This window comes from Serinus canaria, chromosome 2 (genome assembly GCF_022539315.1).
Source record: "Serinus canaria isolate serCan28SL12 chromosome 2, serCan2020, whole genome shotgun sequence".
NCBI classification, from domain to species: Eukaryota; Metazoa; Chordata; class Aves; order Passeriformes; family Fringillidae; genus Serinus; species Serinus canaria.
Window position 1 is genome coordinate 109,793,522 of NC_066315.1, and position 25,808 is coordinate 109,819,329.

General features: G+C 40.4%; 1 protein-coding gene across 3 annotated transcripts in view; it reads right to left on the bottom strand.

Moving 5' to 3' along the window:
* Nucleotides 1-3,249: 3,249 nt before the first annotated feature.
* LOC103827344 (ethanolaminephosphotransferase 1-like) overlaps nt 3,250-25,808 on the bottom strand; it is a 52,694-nt gene continuing 30,135 nt past the window's right edge. For all 3 annotated transcript variants that reach the window (XM_009102862.4, XM_018909929.3, XM_050971130.1), the window contains 5 exons: nt 20,530-20,638; nt 10,446-10,494; nt 8,237-8,417; nt 4,532-4,714; nt 3,250-3,418 (listed from right to left, as the gene is read on the bottom strand). In XM_009102862.4, the coding sequence (XP_009101110.2) occupies nt 3,353-3,418; nt 4,532-4,714; nt 8,237-8,417; nt 10,446-10,494; nt 20,530-20,638 (588 nt within the window). In that variant the 3' untranslated portion in view covers nt 3,250-3,352. The remainder of the gene's footprint in view (nt 3,419-4,531; nt 4,715-8,236; nt 8,418-10,445; nt 10,495-20,529; nt 20,639-25,808) is intronic.

A 25,808-nucleotide genomic window follows, 5' to 3' on the forward strand; every position in this document is an offset into this window, starting at 1 on the left:
AACCCAGAAGTTCACTTACTTACACTGTGTGTGTGGATAGCATCTGTTCCCCCAAGAGCTCAGCAACTGTATTCCCTTTTATAAATCAAAACAGAAAATGCATGTATGTATGTATGTGCATGTAAACAGCACATTTTTCTTTATGCTAAATGCTTTCAGATTTTGGAGTGCTAACTCCCTTGGGTATCAGTCCAAAGCAAAACTGGCAGCAGCCAGGAGGCAAAAAGAGCACTACAGAAAAGTACCCAAGCTCCCCGTGGGCTTCCTCACAGTGGCCAGATATTCAGGGATGAATCTTCAATGCAGTACCTAAAAGCCACCTAGATTTTAGATTAAAGTATGAGGTTTTGTTGGGAGAGAAGGGGGGAAATTCATTGTAGTTCTCACAGCTCTGGTCTTTTATAGCTGCAGTAGTTGCTGCTCAAGCACAGGAGTTCTGAGCCTTGGACCAGGACCCTTTTCCTCTGTGTTGAAGTGACTCTCTTGTGAGCCACCAGCCTGTACCCTGCTACTCCACATATCCCTGGACCTCTGACAAAGGAGGGAATGATGAAGCAGGGACCAGAGGAGCCCATTTCCCACCCAGGCGTTCAAGCCTGGGAGAGCAGCTCTTGTTTAGTTGCTTCTCATAAGACCGGGAAGAAGGCATGTTCTTGGGTTAGTGCAAATGCTCTACAGCATAAAAAAAAAATATATATTTTCCAATTCAGATAGTTGAAAACTTTCTGCCATAATGTGACCAAAAAAATGTATTGTTAGACTGTTAGATCATCTACATACCTGACTTTGCAAAATAAATCTGTGACCGTACAGCCCGATGAGCAAAAGCATTTTTCTTCTTATTCATTGAACTAGTTGTCATCTACGACAGCTAATAATTCAATATACACACTGTGCAATACATGATCTCTTTTTATATTTGTCTTTATACAGATTGTAGCGATAAATTGCTTTAAAGAGGAAAAAGAAAGTTATTTGCCATGTTTTCATATAGAAGGTGAAAAAGCTGGCCAGAGTTTAATGCCCTTTAAAAGTGATACTCACTTTCTCTTTAGAAAGGTACAAGTGCAGGCAGGTTGTGGTAGTTCAAGTTTTATACTTTCATTTAATGAATATTTCAAAGTACTCCATTCCAGGGCATCAAATTGCACTGCTTCTGTGACCCTTATTTCCAGCTGTTTCCTAAATAAGTGCAAGACAGGTGGAAAAAGGGAGCCTGTCCACAGAGTTTCTCCCATATGACCACATTCAATTTGGAGTTATTTTTGTTTATGGTATCCCAATTTTTTTCTCACCAGAGTTTCCTCAATGCTTGTGATGGAAAGGTGAAATACAAACTGCCTTTAAAAAGCAGGAGATACTTTTGTGGCAGTGTATCAGGTATTGCATTTAGTATTTAACTTCATCAAATGTTGAGACTGCTGGCTGCATGCAGCAACATCAAACTCATCACTCCCCTACAAATACAGTCAGAACTACCTTTTTTGGCAAACCTCATCAAATAGACACTTCAGACTTATTCCAGGGGAGTCCTTGGACAGTTGGGACAGTGTCCACCTCTGTGGACACCCCATGTTCTCTGGTAAGGGCATGGCTGCCACACTGGCGGGGAGAAAGCCTGGGAGATGCCTTCTGTGCTGGACCACAGTAGTGCCAAAGGGCATCCTCCCTTCCCTGCCTGGCTCTTGGCAAAACCTCTGACCCAGCATTACAGCATGACCTGTCCCCTCTGCCTGACTCACACCTGGAGCTGCTTGAACTGTCACTCACCTGGTGTTTGTTTGGGGGGTGGGACGCTCCATGTGCTTGTTGGGTAGGTGGAACATGGATTCTTTCAAACCTGAAGGAGCTTTCTAATATTTCTTCTTTGTGAATGGGGGAAGCTGATGTGCAGGCTTGTCCCTTGGTGCCTGTGGTAAGAGCTGCCAGGGAAAATCAGCCCTGCTGGTGTTGTGGTAGAGTAACTGCTGTAACAGGCAGTACCAGCTTAAGCTGAAGCTGCTCATACAACTTGCCAGTGGCTCAGCTGAAAATATTAATAGGAACTATTGATATAAGCGTAAGTTAACTGGGGTGCAAAAATGATCAGGCTAGTGATAAACCCACAGAAATGGTCTAAGAACTGAAAAAGAGGAAACTCAACTCAGCAGCTCAAAAACTGCACTTCCACCTGGCTTCTGACAAGTGAGATGGTTAAATAGTTAATAAACGTGCCAGGCTGTCAATCACATCCCTCTGTGCTTACCTTGGGGAAGTGGACAGATTGTTTAATTAGTGCTTCAAGGCCACAAAAGCCCTCTGGCTAGTGCAGCATATGAAAAGCCATGAAACTCAAATTCTTACTCCCTCTCCGAGGCACAGAGAAAACCCACGTGTATTATAGATGAAGGCAGCAGTTGACATCTGCATGCAAACATGTAATGTTTGAAAAAAAAAAAGTCTTGTTTCTTTTTCCTATGGCATTTTTTCAAAACCACAAGAATTTGCTTCAAGCTCACAGGCAAATAATGACTTGTTTAGAATTTTACACTGGTAGATGATGTTGGACTGAAACTTGTTTTGAAGAGAAATATGCAAATCTTCAAAGGTTTGCTGGCCAAATTTATTTTCAGCTGTTTACCTTTGTAGGCTATATTGTTTGTTGCTACTGAAATATAAACAATGTGCTTGCTACTGCCTAGAAAATAAATAGAAGGGCCAGCTGCTGTTGTATTAAGCCTACATTTCTGACAGGTCAGCTGAGACTCAATGCTGAGAATGGGGAAAAAACTGTACATTTCAAAAACACTTTACTGTACCCATAGCTTTCTGAGATCATTCTCTTGTCTTCACACATTCAAATGAGGTGAGGAAAAGACTAAATGTGCATAAGCCTTTCAGGAGGTTGTGTGGAAGAAATGAGTTGTGAGAAAATAAATACAGCAAATGAAGCAGGCACAGATGTGTGAGTGGGAAGGATGTACAGGGAAGGTTTGTATTGATGGGGTCCCCCCGGTGACTAGGCTGGACAAAACCAGTGCTGGTTATAAACCACCAAAGATCTTGTGTAACCCAGCATGCATTTATCCAGGACTTTGGACACAGTGGTAAAGCAGAGGAAGACAAAAGAGAGGCAAGTAACATGGCTTGGTAAAAAGAATAAATATCAAGAGAACAACTTGGTAAAGTTCTCTGCTGGACAGGCATCTTCCTCAGAGACGAGGCATGTGGGTGCATAGCTCATTGTTGCAGTGGTTCAGATATCTGTACTATTCTTTGGTTATTTTAATCAGATTCATTCCAACTATTTTTCACATCAGAAGAGCTGCAAATCTCCATGCCAAGTTTTACAGTCTGATCGTAGTGCAGGTGTTCACTCTTGGACGCGTTTCTTCAGGGAAAAGATGTAAATGTTCAAGTGCTCACTCAGCTGTCTACCCTAAAGAGAAATCACAGAGATTAGCAACCTGTTTTTTATCTACTTCACAATTCACTGCCTCTCGTCTCCCAGTAACAGGGGGAGGACCCAACCACAGTCCTCACATACTTGGGGATCAGTGAGTACACAGGGACCTGTAAGTATTCAAACAAGAGAGCTGTTTTCCTTGCATTCCTCTTGCAACACACTTCTGGAAAGTTAAATGGCTACCGACTGGATTCACAGGTGACATAACCTGTGGTGGAGCTGGGCCCCTGAGTCAATTGTGAATTTTGACCAGGTATTTATATTCTGACCCCCTCCAACAGGCCCATGTCGATGCTCAGGTAGACTCTACTATGCCACCAATGTCTGCTGACAAAAGGCTGCTTTCAAAGAAAAATCCTTACATCCCATTGCTGTGGCTTCAGTAAAAGAACACTGACCAGCTCCCTCTGAAACGAGATCTTTGCCATGCAAGGTGTTTCATCTAAAAGCTAAAGCCATTAAAACAGTTGCTAAAGAATCATTTGACAATTTAGAAAAGCGGGCATCAGCAAATCAAAACTTAATTGAAGCAGTAGTTCAGATGACAATGACAAGACTGAGATGTAGCAGACACAAAAATGTGCTGGTGAGATTGAATGAACTGGAAAACTATTCATGTCACTAGCTTGAGAGATGCTAGCAGAGGGCCAAGAAAAAATTGGGACAGCTATTTTGCCTGCAGATTCAAAGCAAAGTTGACCTTATTTTATTATTTCTATTTATGTCACTTTGCATTTTACCTTCCTATTTTTTTCAGTCAAGTGACCTTAGGAAAAAGAAAGGCAAAAAAAAAGAGAGGTGGATGCATTCATGCCTCATGGGTTGACTGCTACGTAAAACCAGTCTATAAATATTCTAATTCTGATGGTCTTAAAGCCAAAACCAGTTGGCTACAATGGAATAATTCAAGTCACTGAAGTTGCAGCACGTGCAAAAAGACATTGCCTGCAATAAACCAATTTCTTTTTTTTTAACTTTAGATTAAATAAAACAACACGCAGGACTAAAAAAATATCCCAACTCATACACATTCAGACTCCCAGACCATGCCCCAACCAGAAACTGTTTCCAGACCCCTCTGCTCACCACGCAGACGCCGTAGTGCACGTGGGCAGCCGTGACCAGGATGGTGAACACGGCGAGAACGGCTTCTTCCATGCGGCCCAGCAGCCCCGAGATGGCCGCGTACACCACCAGCGCCAGCGGGAACAGGAACCAGTGGAACAGCTCCGGCCGCGTGCTGCTCATCTGGCAGATGATCACCTTGCACTGCCGGAGCAAAAGGGGCCAGGTGAGAAGTGCTGGGCCAGCCCCGAGGGTCTAAGGAAAAGTATTTCCATTTTCTCCGTGGGTTGCTTTGGGTGAGGGGGAAACAAGGCTGCAGTTCAACATGGGGCTGGTTTCTGGTGAGGAGGCTGCTGTAGGCACACACCTTTGTGCCTCACTGGGTCCTAGAGGACATTATTACAGTTAAAAATACACCTGTGGAAGCCCAGAGCCCCTGGAATATTTCTCTGTCTGCTCTGAGGTGCCCTGACCCCCAGGTGAGCTCTGACTTTAACCCTCATTCATGGAGAAAGTTTCCTAGACTTCAAGATAGACTGGAATCCACAAAAGTGTAAAATAGATTATAGAGTAGTGTAGGTGTATCACTTGGCAAGAAATTTAGGTTTTGGGATTTTTAGTATGTTGTGGATGGAAGCAAGATGGAGGGCACAGGGTGTCATCCTGGGTTTCTTCTTCCTACTTCCTTCTTCTTCATGGGTTTGGGTGGCACTCTGTAATGGGGCAGGAAAGTCCACACTGGGGGCTCTTAGGGATCAGTTATTGGGTTAAAAGGGAAAATAATCTAGGTGTCAGTTCTTAATTGGATAGTTTACTCTTAAAAGACCTTGTAACAAGAGATTGTGAGCCATTTTGTGCCTTCTAATGAAAAGCTACTGAAGTCACAGTAGTGACTGTTCTTACTGATAAGAAATAATAAACACCTGGGTCCGAACACGAACCACCATCTCAAGTGCCTTCAATCCAGACCCAGAGAAACCAACAAGTGGTACCCCGACATACACCCTTTCCTGGAGACAGTGTTTTGATACACTTGATAAGTGGAAGCACATCTTCACAAAAGGGGAATTTGTTTGCCACCTTATGTTTTCACAGGGACTCATAAAATTGTGATCCCAGATCAAACGTGCCACCACCTAATTAATCACTGGGAGAGTGTGCTGGTATTTTAATCATGCAGCCTGACAGAAATATCTTCTGGTTCATTGTATAGAAGGGAGGGAAGACAATAAACGACATTTTCACATCCTGTTTCCCTTTTCTAACACTCCTTTATGTACTAAAACAACAATTTCTTGGCTCAGTCATGGCAGTGGGCTCCCTGGAGATGCAGCTGGAGGCCCAGAGAAAGGGATCCCACTCAGAATGGTGGAAAAAAATGAATACATGGTGAATGGTTCAACTGAAGACAATTAGCTTAATTCTACTGAATTCTGGAAACATAATGAGACTAATTCACTTGAAATTCAATATTTTAAAAGCAATTAAGTACACCAAAGTGTTGTGTCTGGCTTAGGCTCCTTAAGAAATGTGTCTCATATATATCATGTCCGTTACAAAAAAGTAAAGGAATTTAGGCACATCTGAAATATTTTATTGACTTAAGTTTCACTCAAAATTGAAATGTGGTAAAAATAGATTTTATGTATCCTGAAAACAGCAGAAGAATGAAAATCTCATTCCCTGTGCAGTGCCTGAAATCTTATGACAGCAGCAGTAGGAGTCTGACCATAGGAAAGAAATACTGGCTTTACTGCCTGTGCTGTGGAAGCTGAAGAATGCAAAAATAAACCATGAAAAAATAATTAACTTTGAATAGTGGAAGAAGTAAGCCTTTGTACCTAATGTTAATATTTTCACTTATATTCTCAGTATTGATTGTGAATTTCTTTTAATAACTCTGGTTTTATGAGTCCTTTGGGAATCATTCCAGAGGGCAACATAAATTGCTAAAGCAATCTAGAAACTATAATTTTTCTGCCTACCTAACTGAACCTGACCATAGGTTGGATTTCACATTGTTTTAAACCATTGTTATACTTACATATTTGGGTGACTCAATACATGGTCAAAGGCATGAGAAGTTCCAGATATTGGAACTGGGATGGCAGGTAGAGAGCCATGGTCTGCAGTTTGTGGTCTGCAGAACAGGTAATGGAAACCCAGTGTGTCAGGCTATCATGGAGAAGAAAAGTATTGCCATGACAAGCCTTCCTCTGATGCTGGAGGAAACATGTCTAAGGAACCAGAAGAGGTGAAAGGAAATGCAGGCTTGATTTTCAACTCTAGAATGTTACAAATTCCAACTAACACCCATATATTTTTAATGCCTGCTTTTAAAATGTTAAAATTTTCAGCTAACATGCATGCATTTTTAATTTGCACGAGCCTCCAACATTGCAATGTGTGTTTTGGGGAAAGAAAAACAAAGCCTGAAGAATATGTATTGCACTCAGTCTCTGATAAACTGCAGCCTGTAAAGAAATCTCTGGTTTGCCTTACTATTTTTCTTCTGCAAGCATCCTGCCACAATCACTCTTGGTTGGTTAAGATGTATGTGCAGAATCTGCCATCTGCCAAACTCTGAAAGCATTTTCCCTACTGGCATGAAGCAATTGTATTTCTCAATTTGGAATCCCCACTATTCTCTTAAGAAAAAGGGGTAGAATGGGTAATGAATAATGCATACAATAAAACACATCTGAAAATCAACTCATTTTTGTGAGATTAAGTCCTTAAGATGGAACTGTTTGATTTGTGACCCTCAGAAATGTACATTTATAGGATACATCTAACAAACATCACAATTACAACTTTTTTTTCCATTCCTGAATTCATATTTCTAAAGGGGCTATACTTTCTCTTTTAAAACCTCACATTTTTGAAGATGTGTCTCATAGTGCAAGACACTTCTAGCCTTCCACTTTTTAAATTGGATGTAGCATTGCTCAATGGAAGATTTTAGATGGTGTTGGAGTCAGTCTACTTTCCTAAGATGACTCTAGTCACTATCCTCTAGGGTATTTTTGCTTAAATGCAAGAACACCTTTCTGCTTGGCTGCTCTCCTGGCTTCCCCCAGAGAAGAAAGCCCTGGGTTACCTGCAGGGCTCAGCACCACTGCCTGGCTGCCCACGCTAGAACTGCACAGAGGTTTGTGTTGTCCTGTGGGAATGAAAGGGGGGAAACTGGTCACCATGACGTGGTACAGGAGAAAATCTGAGAGCAGACAGCCATCATGAGGCCCCTACAGCTCTTCACATCTTTCCCTAAAACATGCTGTCACTGGTAAAGCCTTTTTCTAAATGGTGAAGGGAAAATGTAGGATCAGCTGAACTGGAGGATACAGGAATGCATGGACCACAGTAATGGACACAAGAGCAGGGGAAAGCTACAAACCCTCCACTCTTGCTACTAAATCTGTGCCAGTGTTGGCCTTTCTTTTACTTTGACAAATACCCAGTTCTGCCTGTATATTGTATAAACCTGTTACATTTCTGGAAGTAAGACATCCTTTGGGGTTTCGTAAACCCTCAGAAAACAAACCAAAACCCTCACAAAAGAGTTCCACTGTGGCAGAGGAGGTATTTCAGTACTGTAAGTGTCCCCAGTCCAGGTAGAACTGTGTGACTCTGCTGATTTTAGCTACATTTTCTGCTCCCTTCCGCTTAATCACAGAAAAATAGAAAGCTATCTTTAAATAATACCACCACCTCAAATATACTTACAATAACATTGGAGAAAGCAACCCCAACCATCCATAAAAACAGTCTGGGTTGCTTTGCTAATATGTTGCTTGGAGATAAAACCACCCAGACTGTAAGAAGAATGAACAGCAACAGAGGTGACACAAGAGGTAGCAGTCCTTCATACAGAGAATCATTCTTCAGTGTTTTCTTTAAATGTGCTCTGGAAATAAATACAATAATTTTGTAAAGAAAGTAATTTGATCTGTTCTATTTCTACACAGTAACTTCAAACTCTAGACCAAACTCAGCCCAAGAATTCATCTTGCAACCAGTGCAAATGTGCTAGATACCAGACATTTTACAAGAAATTGTAGTATACCCAAGTAACATTTATTTCTGGAGTTAAAATATACTGATTTATTCCCATAGCTCCTGATCAGCTTTGCTTGCTCACCATTGTCTGGCAATGGACCAGTAAACTCACACAAAGTGAGCTGCAGTACTCTCAGGCATGCAGATATGCTGTGAATTCAAAATACACAGCTTTAGAGGATGAAGCTCCTAACAGGAGACATAAACTTGTTTCAGTCAATACACCCCACATTTTCAGCAGCAGCAGAGTGAAGCACATGGCTGGCAGGTATTGCTGTTGTTTAGGTCTGGAGGTCACGCTGCTTGAGGATCCTGTACATTAGGATTTAGGTACTTTAGTCCAAATACAGCCTAAAGGGGAGGCTTTTTAGCTCAATAAAGCAAAGAAAAACTAATGATACATTGTGTTTTCTTGGGTATTTTAAGCTGGTTTTTAAAGGTAGTAAATTATTACATTTTCTGTCAGCTAGGGAAAGGGTAACTCTAAGTTCACAACCACTAAGCCATCCCTTCATACAGCTAGTTCAGAAGAGCAATTCTGTGTTTGAAATGTGCTGGGAAATGTCCTGTTTTAAGTCTTTGAACACATGTATTTCTAGAAACAGCTAGACAAAAATCCAAGAAATATCTTTCTCATGCCAAAAAGGAATCACCCACTCTTAAAAAAACAACTGAGAAAAGGCATCAGGATGAAGAAAGAGAGGACGTGATTGGAAAACTCAAATGCTTCATCACCAAAGAGCAAACCTGACTGGTAGTTTAAATTTTTTGTGCTCTTCTCTTCAGAGGAATGACAAGCCCAGCGGAAGGCTTGAGAGGAACCATGTCAAGGGATGACTTGAAAAGGAAAATACTAAACAAAAGTCCTGACAGGAAAGGAAGGAAACTAAACCCTCAATGCTCACTGGGGTAAAGGCTGCTACTGCCAGGGGCTGACATGCACTAGGTGCTTCCCTCCTCCTCTCAGTCAGCCCCTAACAAGATTTCCTTGCACGGCTGGTTCCCAGCTCCTGCCCCACAGCCCAGCCTCTCTGCAGGTCCTCAGCCTTTCCTGCCCCACATCTCCCAACTCCCCACACTTCCTGCCCCAAACCTGGGGCTGTGCATGCTTCTGGTAACTGCACTGAGTGCCACCACACAAACAGGGCTGTGTAGGAGAGATGCAACATTGTCTTGTAGACTCTAAAATTTAAATGTTAATATTGGTTTCCACTAATTCCTGAAGACAGGCAGTGACAGTCCCTCCTCCAGGACACTTAGGACCTGAGAGACCTGAAGTGACAGATGAGTGAAATGACCTAGCAAATACTAGGGGAAGGCAGGCAGCATTAATAAAAAAAAGGCCCTTGGAATATAAAACTGAGTATAAAATTCTTGGGTGCAGCAAGCCAGTTCTTAGATGTAATCACAGCTTGCCACCTGCCTAGCTTGCATCTGATAGCAATTATCTGCAGACTTCATACAGAGGAGAGTTTTACAGAAGGACCAGGAAGACAATTAAGCACTTCACAGAGTGCAGGATGGTCAGCTACAGAATTCCACCAAGCACAGGCAGAAGTTACAAATCACATTTGACTGCAAATAAAATGCAGCGTTTTTTACCACAGAGCCTTTATCAGTTTAATGTGCAGGACCACTGTGAGCTGCCTGGAGAACAGCAAGTGAAAGGAAAAGGAGAGAGTTGTAAACATGAAAAAGAAACCAGTCAGATACTGAAAACTCACCAGAAAAACCTTTTACTACATTATCAGGACAACATCTGGATGAAAGAAGCTAGTCTACTTCTAGCATTACATTTATTTGTAAATAAGGAAACCATTAAATATACAGAATTAAATAGAAGGTGATAGAACTTATTTAATATTAATTAACTTACCTGTGAATGTTGTATAGTGTTTGTGGAAAGGATAGAAACAAACTGAAGACTGGAAGAGAAAAACATAAATATGTAATTCAATACTGATGACCTCAGAGTTTTTTTTATGATAACAGACCTTGTGTACTATTCTAAAAATGATTTGGTATTCCTGTACTCATTACAGGATATGAACTGAGTTTGGGGGCTTTAGGCAATAATAAAACTGTTCTCTTTTTTCCCAAAAGCTAGCTGCTGGAAATAGTTGCTGATACAGAATTTCCTGTGCAAAGAATGACTGGACCAGATTTCTTTTTTTTTTTTTTTTAATTCTGATATTAGATAGGATCAATAGATAGGATCAATTATTTTTTATACAGGTTTGCCTGCTGGACCCAGAACAGCCCTACTTTTTATGAGCTGCTCTTTGTCTAGAAAAATCTGAGTCTAACACCAAAATGTTAGACTTTCAGTGGAATATAGAAAGACAATAAATTTCAAGCTGGGCTGTTCACATTAGTGGGGAAATAAGTTTATAGTTCAAAATAGTAGGGGTCAACTAATGATCTGTTTTGATAATACAATAGCTGAAATTAATGAATCTTTGTGTCATGTCCATCATTTGAACAAGTGAGAGTTTTTTACTTCTTTTTTAACACAGCTGTGGTGTTTCTGGAGCTCAGCTTTAACCCTCAAAGCACAAGGGTTTCACCTTTGCTACCTCTGTGTCTCCCTGCACTGCTGCTGGTATTATCAACCCAGCTGCCAGCAGCCTCTGAGCTGCCAGAAGACCCACCTGTACCCCTTCTAACACTCCCGTCCAAAATACTCTGGTCCACCCAAGAATCAAAGAAGACTTTCAGTAACAAATTGAAGTGTGAGATTCAAAAAAAAAAAAAAAAATCCACTATGTGAGTCATTCCTAACTAGGTGAAAATAGATATGATTTTTTTAATCTATGTCATTCCCTGCAGAGCTCTTTGGTTTGTACTTTTTCCCCCACTTTCTGTGTATTGAGGGCTTTTCCCTGGCCAATTTGCTGCTTGGAGATTGCTCTGGGTAGCACATTTCTGCATGGCTTTTTTATTATAGGGCATGAGACTTGGGTGTGGTGCACTAAATTAATACATAACTCCTATTTTATTATGGGCAAGAAAAGCACTCTGATGTCTTAAACTTTCTGGTTTTGACCTAAACCATCTCATTTAAGAAAAACTGTGCTGCCTGTAAAGGAAAGTAGAAAACTTTAATCTCATTATTAGCAATATGGAGAGAAAAATGATTAGAGGAAAGGTATGATTTCAAATGACTTTTTACTGGGGCTAATGTGACATAGCAGTGTCTTGAGAAATGCCAGTATTTACCCTTCAGTCCTCATCAAGGACATACCCAAGTGTTTTGTAAGCCCTGGCCACAGTGGCAACTCAAGGAAAGGAAAACAATGTGAAAGAAAAGTGGAGATCAGGATGATTGGAGAAAAAAAGTAAAAAGGGATGCAATAGATAATCTGTCTCTCCAGTCTTTCTGGTTATCTACTAAAGAGAGGGAAACAAAGAATTGGAAAAAAAAAGAAAAGCCAGCCTGTAAATAATTTCAGGTATTGCATTCTTTTTAATGTTTACCTTTTAGGTTTTCTTCTTAAAACAATTACGAGCTCTGCTTCTTTACCATGGCAGAAACTCCCTATCAAACAGCTGAAGGATGTGCAATTGAAGTAATATCCCAAGTATTTTGTCAATATATTTCTAGAATTCACAGGCTTAGTGCCTTCAGAGTGATCTGTGTTTAATGTGCACTCCAGTTAGCTGTGTTTTCTATTAGGCAGGGAGCACTAGTTCAATAAAATCTTGAGTTCCGTACAGCAGTTCCAACATCTGTATCACATTAGAGCAGACATGAGACAAAACATTGACTCTTGAGGTTAAATCTAAATTTCCTGCTGCAATCCTGAAGTTTGATTTGTTAGGAGAAAAGCAACCGAGAGAACAGAAATAGAGACTAGACCTAGAAATAGAATTCAAAGAGCAATGGTTGCCAACAATTTGTTATTTTTATGAAGTGCCATTTTAGTTAGAAATAACACACTGACCACAAACAGTCCCCCAGCTAGCAAAAAGCCACTTTCCAAACGGGGCAGTTCCATCAGTTACTCCCCCGTATTTTTACACAGCTTTGCTTTTAGCACAGCGAGAGAGCTGAGGATGCAGCAGGGAAAGCAAAGGGTGTTCCCCTTTTCTTATGGGATTTTCAAAATTCCATCATTTCCTACAACATGTTGCTTTCCCATCTTTTTTTAGCTAAAGAGGCCTGGCTCGGGGGCTGCTTTTGGTACTCATTAAGTCTGCTGTTTAATTGGCATTAAGAATTCCTTTGTGCCCAGGAGCTAAACTGCTGCATCCGCATTGCTGCCATTCCCTGCTGCTCTGAGGAACAAAAGGTGCAGCCTGGAAAGCAAACCCACTGCTGGCTCTCTGGTGCTCAGCCACCCAGGCACTGCCCAAGTGATGATCATGGGGCTTTTTTTGTTGTTGTTTTTAATGTCCTAAAAGTACATATTTTATTTTAAAATAAGTTTTAAAATTCAATTTCAGCGCATTCGATGTTTTAACACATATGGGAAAATAGAACTCCTCAAGTGTTCTTAGAGGTAGTATACTGCTCTTCCAGGATTTTTTAGTTTTTTCTTTAGTATTTTCCCATTCTTCAGCTGATTTAAAATCTGACACCCAACTGTAAGAACACAGGCCTATATTAAAGGCAGAAATACCAAAGCACAGATGGGTGGCCCAGATATACAGGGAATTCTTGTGTCACGCCAGGCTGAAAGCATCAAGCCCAAATCCTCGGATTTAGGTACAATCCTATCGTCAGTCCTCTGTGTTGCACAATGTAAACTCCCTTTTCAGAGAAATAAACATTTTTAAAGCTCTTTCTTAGGAATTATTTTGTCCATATTAAAACATGCCAGGCATAAGCATAAACAAACAAATCCCAATGCATTCAGAAATTTGGGATTAAAGACATATCAGAAGTGAAGAAATGAAGGCATTATCTTGTTTTCCAAATATGTATATCTATAAAAGCACTCAGATACATACACAGACATGCATATAAATGTGTGTGCACATTATATATATATATATATTTTTTTTTTTAATAATCTTAAGGACAAATTTAGATTTCATTTAGTGCTTTCAAATGCAATTCCAAACCAATAAGGTGTTGTGATATAACTGAATAAATTAATAATGATTTTAAAAAGCTAGCACACAATGGATACCATGATAGTTGTCACCCATGTTATTTGGACTGACAGTAATATATTTTAATTGTGTGAGGACATTTTAAATGCTCATGTAACTAGATTTAAAGACTACTGAAGATCTACAGACAGACAGACAGGTTGTTTCCATGACATGCTGCAGTTACTGTGGCATGTAACAGTAAATCAGCACCTGATTTAATTCAGGCATTTCTACAAAATACAGACTTGGTCATTGTAGAGAAAGAGAGGGTACGGCCAGGAACAAACTGCTGACACTACTGTCAGCTCCAGAAAATGCAATTTCAGCCCCATGCTGGCACTCAGACAAAGCAAACAGCCTGATGCAGGATAGCCACATTTCTGAAAACACAAAACCTCACAGACTGTAAACACTGCTAAATAAAGAAGTGACTCCAAGACACCTAAACCACTAAACAAGTTACGGTGCTTCAAAGGAAGGACAACCTTCACTTTTATCTTCTCTACACCTTTGCTATCATAAATCCCCTTTGTTAGTAAATTCCTGACAAATCAGCCATCCTTAAAATGTCCTAAGAAGAGCACTGACATTTTATTTGTTAAGAACTGGCTCTTCTGATAGTAAAAATTCAAAAATGAGACAGTGCAATACAGGGATGTAATTTTAGGTGATCACTGCACTGGAAATTGTGTGAATTTGTTCAGGAAGCACCATCCCTGCCGTGCTCTCCCCCCAAAAAATGCTCCCCAGAGCACTCATCCCATCTGGGAGGCAGGGAAGAGGGCTGTGGAGACCTTCTGGGCATATCACAGAAGTTGACCAACTCTCTAACAGGAGGTGGCTGTACTTGCATTTCAGCTTACAAATTAAATACTATCACTCCTCATTTTCCAAGTGCCCACACCTCTGCATGGCTTCCTTCAGTACACTGCTTGGCCTTTCCATCTCTAGACTAATAATTTGTCATAATCAATGTTTGCTGTAAAGAAATGGGATGCTATAATTTACTTTTCTTAGCCACCACACAAGAAATATTAGATTCAAAATATCCAGGCCTCAATATTAGTTTGGACAAATATTTAAGTACTTTTTCCATTACTTTTTTCTCAAATTCCTTGCACATTTAGAGCAGCTAGACACATGAAAATATCTTAACACACTGAATGTTTAGCACACTGATCAGTGCCTGATCAAAAGGTGAACATTTTAAAAGCACTTGTTTCTGAACAGAAGCTTTCTATGGAACAGTGTGACCTTCTCTGACATGTCTTGAACAGAAGCTCTTTTAATTGATTGTGCAAACACATAATTGTGTTTTGAGCTGTCCACTAAAAAAACCAGTGTACTTTATTACTATGTAAAATGGCAAACTTAAAACCACTTAGTAGCTGAGGGGGAAGCCTTAGAAAACAAATATATAATTTGCAGACTTAATTGAGCCTGTAAAGTGAAGCACTACATTAGGGTGAAAAATATACCTAAAATCCACAAATGATTTTACAGGGATTAAGGGAACATAAGTCCTGTCTTCATGCACAAAGTTGATGTAGGTTTTGGATGTTTTAGCATCTAAGATATTTTTTGAGTATAAAGATTGTAGAGGGATGCGTTTATCATGCTTGTTGAAAAAAGATGTGTTTATCATCTGTGTTGATTTTATACCTTATTTTCAGTATCTAGTACACACAGCATTTATCTCAAACTGAGCTGTAAGATAACAATTAGCATTCAGAGGGATTTATGCCAATTGAAGATTTAGTTTATGGATGTAGCTGCTTCTTTGATGCAGTTCTGTTCAAACATCATTCTGTTTCTGGGCACAACAAGAATTGAGCACCAGAGAAACAGTTGCCTTTATTTGAAAAGCCTGGACTGGCTTCCAGAAGGACTCTGCCAGGCAAGCTCCCTTGTCTGACCTTTTCCTGGGGGTCCCAGAGCCCCTGAAATGACTCCTCACACTTTAACACCATCAAACTCATTCCCACCTGTAATCAGCATCCTGTGACACTGCTCTGCCTCTGGCCTTGAGCACTCTGCTCTTCTAGGTTATTGTTCTGACTGGCTCAGATGAGTTACACTGAACATGAACTCAGTGACTGCTTAAAAATATATCTCAAGTGACAGGTGAGTATTTCACACCCTTTGCTTTAACGGAGCCTTGTACAATCTGTCACAACAATGCCTTAATAAATGTTGATTTGGTGACAGACATGTAGAAGCCAACTCATGTTAAGCACACTTCTCAAACAGGACTGGTCAAAGACTGTTGGAGCAATAAGCCTTTGAAAACATTGCACTTAACGTTTAATCATTCAGCAAGTCATTACCAGGGCAGAGCCATCAGCCACTTCTCAATGGGAACTACAGGAAATCACTACAGAATGACATCATTCCATAGGGGGCAGAAACAATTCAGAATTTGACCATGGCTTCCTAAACAGTTTCTGATACTGAAAAAGGGGCAGGCTACTCTATGAACACCCATGGCAAGGACTTGTGTGTCCTCCTTTGATACACAGGATGTAGCACAGTGTAAGTACAATGCAGTGTTTTGGAGGGGTAACTGTGCCTTCCCACTATGATGGAATTCAAACAATTGGCATGTTTTACATGTTACAGCTTGGCCTCATCGTTAATTTTTTGCTGCTATGATCTGTTCATTTATGTTATCACTCCTCATTTTATATACTTAAGTAGCTCAGGGAAGAGCAACCCTCAAGGAGAACACTCTGTAGAAGTCAGCATAGAAACCAAACCCACGAACATCATAGGAAAACATTCTGAATGCTTTGGCCACATCTCTAAAACAAAGTCCATCAGTCCATTAATATCTGTCAGATCTCTGACAGATATTAATATTTAATTCACATTTCATGTTCAAACCTGCACTTTGAGAACTTGTTTCATCTTTGCCACAGGCTTCAGTAGCCAGATCTGGGCACTGTTGACCACACATAGTGGACTCAAACATGACACCATGTCTGGATTACAGAATAGTCTGCCCCATGTGCCACACACTGATGAAGTATAACATATCCACTCTGTGCTTAAGTGATCCTTTTCCCATGAAGTCTAATCTTGTGGTTGCAATTAATACTGAGAAGGAGCAGGAAACTCTGTGCATCCAGGCATCATTTTTCCAACTTGCCTTCCTGAGGAAATGAAGCTGATGTGCTAACTCTGTTTGTTTGTGTACATCCCACAACAACTTCCAAGCTTTCAGTCAATTCTGAATAAAAGAATATACCAAAATAAATTTCCAGTAAGATGCATGTCTCCATCTTCCTTTCTCCAGGAAAGGATTGCAGCCTGAACTCAAACTTTATTAGACATTATAAAATCTTCATACAGAGCAAGTATGAAGGTCCCAAACATGGGAAATGCTTCATTCAGAGCATGCACCTACAGGTCATTTAATAGCAACGTGAGACAGAAACCATCATCAATTAATAATGCTGCTCCCTGAGCTACAGATGCCTACCTGTCAGTGAAAATCTTCTCACAAAGTCCACAGCATCATTTATGGTACTAGAATTTTTGTGCTGAACTGACTGCTTCAAAATGCTTATTGTAAATATTTCATATTGCTCTCAACCTGATAGCACAGTGACAGGGAATGTTAGGCATTTGGGATGCCCTGGAGGGGTGAAAATAAATGATAGCTCTCACCCCAGTGCTGCCCTTTGAAGGGACCCTAGTTAGCCAGATAATGCTATGGGACAATTGTGGTTAAACCCCAAGAGAGCTTTTGGAGTGTCATCCACAGGAGCCCCAATGAGTGCAGAGTAATTAGTTCCAGATGAGCACACAGGCACATAACTTTAAAAGGGTCTGTCTGCTCCCCTGCTGGGAGAGAAAAGGCATTTCTGCCTAGCAGCCAGGTCAGCTGCTCTGGAAACAAGAGAAGGACCTTCCTCCTTGATCCAGGGTTCAGCTAGGTATGTGTTTTGGAGCTGAAGGATGGAATTGCATTCACTGCCAGTGAAAATTACAGGATCATGTTTGCTGGGTAGCTGACAAATTCCCATAAAATACTATGCTGAAGTTTCTCTATTTCACAGGGTAGTCCTCTGAGGTCACTGCTCAGCAGCTCAAGACTTGGCTTTCCTACAGGTGTTCACAGTGTGCCAGAGAGTTCCCGGGAACACACATAAAGCTCTTGTTCCTAAAACATCTAATCTAAACACCAGTATTGCTGCACTTTTATGTATATCTTTGTGTGTTCTGGCACCTGATAAAAGCTCCATTACTTTCAATGAGTGAGTGTCACCTGGTGATACCGCAGCTTCCTCTGAAGAGGTGCTTTCGCAGAGTTCATCCTTAGGTTATACATAGATTTTTTTTCTTTTTTCCCAGAAAACTCCAGGAAAGACATCTGAAAAACACTCTTGTGCATCTTGTTTGGATTTCTTCCCACCACAGAAGGTAGGAGCTAAAGCCCAGCTGCTCTTGGAGAAGCGACGGCTCAGCAGCTGACCTCATGTTGTGTACAGAACAGTAAAAGCCCCCAACAAATGCCAAGTATTGATGGAGCAGCTACAGGTTCGTTGTAAGAAGGACCACTGGTGACTACTAAATGCCATCAGATGGTTAAGCACAGCCATTTATGGTGTAATGGCTCCTCTCAGGATCCTGGGAAACTAGCTTGTAAAAAGCATCAGAGGCCCACTTTGTTTTTAACTAGCCACAAAGGTATTTAACTGAGCAAGCCAGAGTGAGCTCTCTGATACAAATGGTTCTGGCTGAGCAAGACACACTTGCTGCAGTCTCTCTAAGGGAGAGAATAATTGAATCTTCCTGGCTGCTTGGCCCTTGGTGTAGGTTAGATAGGTACTTTTCTGCAGTCACAACGGGAGTCCTGCAATTTACCACAAGCTTCTAAAAATTTCACATATCCCTAGTCACTGCACACAGGCTTCCCAATGATTACCACTTTACTGCTGAGCTGAGATTCAAGTATGAAATGGCAGTGCTTTCTGGACCAGCATGACCCTTAGTGGAAGGATACTACTTTTTCTATATTTAAATTTAGTGTCTGATTCTAAGAGATTTACTAAGCACTATGATGATTCTGCAGTCCAAGACTATTATTTTGCATACTTTAAACCCATATTTGACTTCAACTAAATTGCAAAGGATGCCATTGTGCATAGTGTGCTAGAGATGAGGGTTTTGGAGAAACCTTTTGGCTCCTACTTAAGCCAACTCTGCTTGGGACAATGATGGAAGAAATACTATTCTGTGCTCACAAATCCAGTCCTACAAGCATACTACAGAAGACAGATGCAGTACTTCTTTCTAGTGTTAATGGAACAGTCCATCAAACATTGCTTTGCAGCTGGTTCTGGCAGAGTATGAAAAAGGATGCTCACACCTGCAGATAATACTGAGATGCTTCCCTTCCTCAAACATTCCTCCTATGTTAAACAGTTTGAATTAAACCTTCATCCATGGCTTCCCAAGTGCAAGGGAAGCCATCAGAGTACTCCCTGAATGGGCTGTCACGTGTCTTAGTGACAGGAACCAAGCACTGATGTGTGCAGCACAGAACAAGTGTGTTCAGTGGGCTGGTCTCTGCTAGCACCTAACACTGCCCTGACCTGCTCATTCTGGGTGAGCCAGCATCCATCTGCCCTAGGCTTGCAGTGCTGCTTCAAGAGCACAAATCACTCCCTGTCTACAGCTACACCTCTCTCAAAGGTGAATAATTCACTGACTATTGAAAAGGCAACCACTGTCTTTTCCCCCTTCCTTTCTTTCTTTGTCCTCAGAGTGCCTAAATCAGGTCTGACTAGAAAAAGACTGTATTGTCTCAATACACACTGTTGGGTTTTTTTGGGTAAAGCACAAAACCACGTCCTTGCAGACACTGCTCATTAGAAAGCACAGCCTGAACACAGGGTCCTTTCTAACCTAGGAATTCTGGGAAACAGTGCTGGGGCAAGAGGAGGTACCTGCTGACAACCTTGCTATAGGGAGAGGGTGGTGAGAGCACACAGCAGTGCAAAATGCTCAGATGGTTGACATGGGGGAAGCACCTATAACCAAGTCCTCAACTTGGCTCAAGGGCAGAAGATGTTTCTTGGGATGCAAGCCTAGAGTGTTTGTGTCAAACAGTATTTTGGTGCCCTCTTCTCACCACTTGTATGCTCATATAAAATCTCCAAAATGCATATGCTAATTTCTTCACCTTCCAAGCACCCCAAAGACATTTTGCAAGCACAGATTTTCAGTGAAGACTTCCATATTTTTAACTCATTAAAATGTAACTGCTCGTGTTCTCAGTCAAAAAACAGTCAATGCTCATTTCAAACGACACTGACAGTATCAAATAATGGCCAAATAGGTCATTGCTGTGTATGAAAAATAAATCTCTTCTATTTGCAAAGGATTTCTAAAGAAGACCTTAGAAACCACCTGGCTTTTATTCATATTTACAGTTGTGCATCTAAGGTTATTTAAATAATGTCTTCATTCCCTCTGTACATAATGTTTTGGAACATAATGTGCTCCAGGCCAAAACATTAAACTTAGAATATACATAAATGTTAGTGACATTTTACCTGAGTGACATGAGGAGTTCCAGAGCCTTTGGGAGCCCAGCAAGCCAGCACACTGCACTGAACTGCACATGCAGATAAGGAGTATTTTCTATATTATTTGTGTGCAGCACACATTAATCCAAAAGTATCTACTTTTTAAAAGTTTTCCAGTATTAACCCTTTTAATTATCTTTATTCATCTATTTTTTGACTAGCCAACACTTACAAAAGTAAAACAAAAAAAAGAGGGAAGTATAAAAAATATAAAATCAAAATTATTAAAAAGCAGCACACTTTTGTATAGATTTGGACACTTACCTATAAGCAGGATAACTAATACATCTGTAATATAATAACCAAACAGCAAAGGCTTCTGCCAGACCTCCACACCAACAGTACCAGTGAGCAGATATGCTGCTATTAACACCTACAGAAAAAAAAAAAGATAACTGATTTTCAATCCTTTTTCAATCTAAAAGTAGAGAATTTCACTTATCATCTTAATACAAATGCAAAAGTAAAAAAAAAAAAAAATCTGTTAGTTACCTTCTGTCTCTACTTCACCTTCTGCTGCCATGGCAAAGCAATTACTTCTAAGCAGTGAAGCAACTTGCAGGGTCACCAAGAGAATTATTTAAAATATATGAAATATGGTAAGCAAGCAACTTCCCTGGTAATGTGTGCATCTGTTTGTATGTGGTATTACTGACTTACCTTTTCAAAATACCTAAATCCACTTTTATTGCCATGTCTTCCCACTACACATGCACTTCCCTGTTTTTGGATGCAGACTTCAGAATTAGCAATGTGGTTATTTTTGCAACTATATCCTTGAACTGATCATATCTGAGTGGCAGTGATCATATCTGATCATATCTGAATAACTGAAAGAGGGAGAGAAACACCCTAAGCCCACCTGAAACAATAATAAAAAATAATAAAAATATTCAATTGAATGTGAAGAAATAAGAAGAATGGGAAGGAGATGAAGTATTCCCTGATTTTTAGTTTGACAGATAACATCATTAGAGGACACAGAAAGAATCACGTAGATGTCATTAGGAGTGAAAGGACACACACACAGGGCTCAGGAGCACCCAGCTAGAGGGACTGCTGTCCTTCTCTTTCTTTAGCCTGCTTTGTTCTCAGCTGTTTGGCTTTGCCAAAGGACCCATAAGGGGATGTATGTTTCATGCTACACTAGCTCTAAATTAAAATGACAATGCTAATTACAATGCCATTTAGAAAACTGCATATTCATTTATTTATTCCCAGGTAACATTCAGTAACCTTTACATTTTCCACTCAATGCAGCTTCTTATTCTGGGATGAAAAAATGGTTTCCAGCTTTACTTGTGTTACAGATTTTACTATTTCTTAATTAGGTTTTTAATACACATTTTTTTCTATGTTATGTGGTTTTTCCATTTGAACTTCAGCAAGCACATTTCTGGTCTTCTATTAAATTTTAACTCAAAGATACACTGAAAATCTCTTTGTTAATTATCAGGATTTTCAAGATCACAGATTAAGAGCAGAATGCTGATGTTGCTTGAACTTCTATTACACATAGTTAATACTACATTTGGTTTCACTTACTTCTCTGTATCTGAAACCAAGATTCTTGCCCTGTCAGTGTGTAGGTCTTTATGAGGTTTTGCTTGGATTTTGCATTGTGGAACTGGATATCTGAATTGCCTCTGCAAGAACAAGCAGCACAACAGATCTGCAGCAAGGAGGAGCAGGCACTAGTGAGTGCCATTATACCTTGGGCCACTGAAGACAGTGAGTCAAATTTTGGTTTAAGTTAAGGACACATATAATGGGTTTTGCAATCCACTGCATCAGAGCTAACATTTGGCTTCCTGAAGAAATTGTATTCTATTACCCATAAGACATGACGGATGGAATCCTGACCCCCATCAAAGTTGATGGCAAAACTCCAACTGGCTTTGATAGAGCCTGAATTTACTCTCACACATTGAATCCTGAACAGACTTTTTTGGCAAGTGATAAAAGAGGAACTTTAGTATTAACCATTTTTACAGTCAGTACTTTTGGCAGGGCAGTCATGAGCATCACTGTCAGATGTCAGTGCATGTCTAGGAACAGGGGTGTGGATGCAATGGGCTCTCATAGGGAATGCTCTGCCCTGGGATTTGGTGATGCAAGACTCCCAGATTGAGATTGCCTCTTAACAGATGTAGCATATGAAAAAAACCACTCCTTGGCTTCACAATTTTGGTATATTGTTTTTTAAGGACTCATCACTTTGACTACACTGAAGCAGTCTTCAGCTTTAGAAAGCAGTCCTGCTTCAGAAAGCCTGAAGGATGAGAAAATGGCTGTGTCCCTTGATCTAAGCTATACTAGCAAAAAAATTGAAGATTGTCAAAATTACCAGCAAAGCCTAAGTCTGTTAATCAGCTGTATAAACTGTTTTAAAGGCACTGCTGGTGGGGAAAAAAAAAGTAAAGCAATGTTCATAAGTTCAACTGAATAATTTTACTTAAGAAAAGATGGCCAAGTTTTTTACTTATCTCTCTGCCATAAACCAGCTTTAGTACTTTTTAGATATAAATGTAGCCACTAGCAAGTAAAAATAATTGCAGCCTTTTGTAAAATGAGAAGTCCAAATTAAATAACTGTATTTGGTTTGTGTGGCCAGTTTTGGTAGCAGGGGGGCTACAATGGTGGCTTCTGTGAGAAGCTGCTAGAAGCTTTTCCCATGTCCAGCAGAGCCAATGGCAGACAGATGGCAGCCAATGGCCAAGGCTGCACCAACCAGAAATGGTGAGAATGCCTCTGGGATAACATATTTTAAAGGCAAAAAAAAAAAAATTAAAACTTACTGTGTAGTTGTAATTGCTGCCAGGGAAGAAAGGAGTGAGTATATGGGAGAGGAACAGCCCTGCACACAACAAGGTCAGTGGAGAAGAAGGAACAGGAGGTGCTCCAGGCACCATGAGCTGCAGACCATGGTCCAGACCATGGTGATGCAGCTGTGCCCCTGTAGCCCATGGACATCCAGGGGGATGCAGAGATCCACCTGTAAGCCCCCACATCAGAGCAGGTGGGTGCCTGAGAGGAAGCTGTGAACCTGCAGGAGATCCATGTTGGAGCAGGTTTCCTGGCAGGACTTGTGATCCTGTGGGGGACCCACAGGACTGAAGAAGGTTGTGCCTAAATGACTTCACCCCATGGAAAGGTACCCATGGTGCAGGAGTTCATGAAGAACTGTAGCCCATGGGATGGCCTCACACTGGAGAAGTTCACTGTCTCCCATGGGAAGAACCCACTCTGGAGCAGGGAGAGGACTCCTCTCCCTGAGGAGCAACAGAAACAACCTGTAATGAACTGACCATAACCCCCATTCCCTGTCTCCCTGAGCCAGTGGGGAAGTGGAGCTAGAACCCAGGAAGAAGGGAGAGATAGGGGAAAGGTGTTTTTAAGATTTGTCTTACTTCTCGTTATCCTGCTTTTATTTTAATTCATAAGAAATTAAATTAATATACCTGAGCTGAGTCTGCTTTGCCCATGATAGTTATTTGTGAGTGATCTCTCCCTGTCCTTCTATCAACCCATGAGCCTTTCATTATATTTTCTCTCCCTGTCCAGTTGCAGAGGGCAGTGATAGAGCAGCTTTGGTGGGTGTCTGGCATCCACCCACCACAATAACACAAGAACTATATAAGAAGGTAATGTAGATGGGTACAATCTTGGATTCCAACTCTCAGCAGCATCTGACCAGGAATATTTTTGCCTTTCCAAGACCTTCTCTATGAGGATGAGGAATACTTACGATGGAAAAGGTATGGAAATACAAGATATTAATTTGTAGGCTCTCTAATACAGCTGACAGAAGGACAGCTGGATTCTGAGCAGGGGCTCCCTATCTTGACACAATTTTTTAACTAACAACAACACAGTCACATTTGTTCCTGTGTAAAATCAGAATAAACCTTTGATGTAGCATTGGGAAAATTCTACACAAACATAATGCAGTATAACCCCTCAAAGTCTTCTACCTTCTAGCCTCTTACCTGTTCTCTAAAATTTTTTATACTTTTAAATCACCATCACTTTCATGTCTTTTCACTATTTCAGGTATAAGTTTTGTGACTACAATATTTTAGATTGTGTGTGTACATGCATTTATTTTCTTACCATTGATTTACCATTTCTGTTTTACACACAGGCACATTTAATATGCTGTGTGATATTCTACATGATGAAATAAAAAATCAAATATTTTGTCATCTTCTAAAAAATCATGGATATGTTTTAAAATTCTTTATGATTCCACAAAAACCTGACAGTAATTTTATTGTAATATTCAATTTCACTAGCATGTTAGCTATAGTATTAATTGCTCATGTGTTGAAATATTTTTCATAAACACAATGCTCAAAATAAACATTTAGAAAGCAAAGTCATTTAAAATACAAGGTTACTTAATTCTTCTGATAATAAATGTGACACTTGGCTAAAAGAGTAAGAATTATTTCCTACAAGCTATTTCAATAGGAGTTAGCTTTAATATGATGTGCAATTTTTCCACTTTATTTTTTTCTCTCTATTTTTTTTCTCTCAATAAATAGTTGAAAGTTGCAAATCTTAGACTTTGAAAAATTTTACCTAAAAGATGACTTTGCATTTACAAATAACTCAGGGCATGTGGAAGATTAATTAATCAAGTAAGGTTTGTGAGGAATCATAACCAAGTGGTTAAGAATGAAGCAGTCTGCTGCAGAAAAAGCCTGTGCACAGCAGGTTCTTCTGTTCAGATGTCACATGGATACACCATGGGGTTTCCCTCAGATAACTGAGTATTGAGATCAGTTTCCAGCCGTTTCTGGAGGCAGCTTAAAGCAAAGACCATGATCTGGCCAGCACTGCCTCCTCACTGCTATCACTTCTCTTACTTCAACAATTCCATTGTGCTCCAACTTTGGAATTAAGTAATAATACTTTTCTTCACAAGAAAGGCTATGCTTTCTACAGACACTCCAAATGAGAAAATCTCTGAAAGTGAATATCCTTTCAACTGAAGTTAAATTGTGAGTCCTGATAATATGACCAAAGAACAACATATTTGCATCTTTATTTTACTTTTTAATAGAAAAGGGGTTTTGCCCCTCAGAGGAGGTAGAAATATTTTCACGATGTGATTTGCACTTGCATTGTTTGGGATTTCTCTGCCAGGTCCTGAAACATTTGCTGCCACAGTACATCCCTAGAAAAGGTCATACGGAACATATTTCAGCATGAGGTTTGTAAATAATCTTGTCAAAAGAAATCCTGGTCTATGGTACCCATGAAAGAAACCTTCCCCAGCTTTGACTGAAAGGAAGGAGAAAAGGAAGTCCTACAATGTTTCAATTGCCAGGGGCATCATGTACTTCCATTTATTCAGAGTTCCAAGGAAGGCAGAGGGTTCTCCCAGAGGCTCTAGGTGGTACTGCCCAAAGCCATCAGGGAGAAGCAGCTGGGAATGCATGTTAGACTGAAACCCTGGGGCTCATGGTCCAAGCACCCATCCCTTCAGGCACAACTCTCTATGTGTGGGATTTCTGGACATCCTCTCCTTGCAGGGC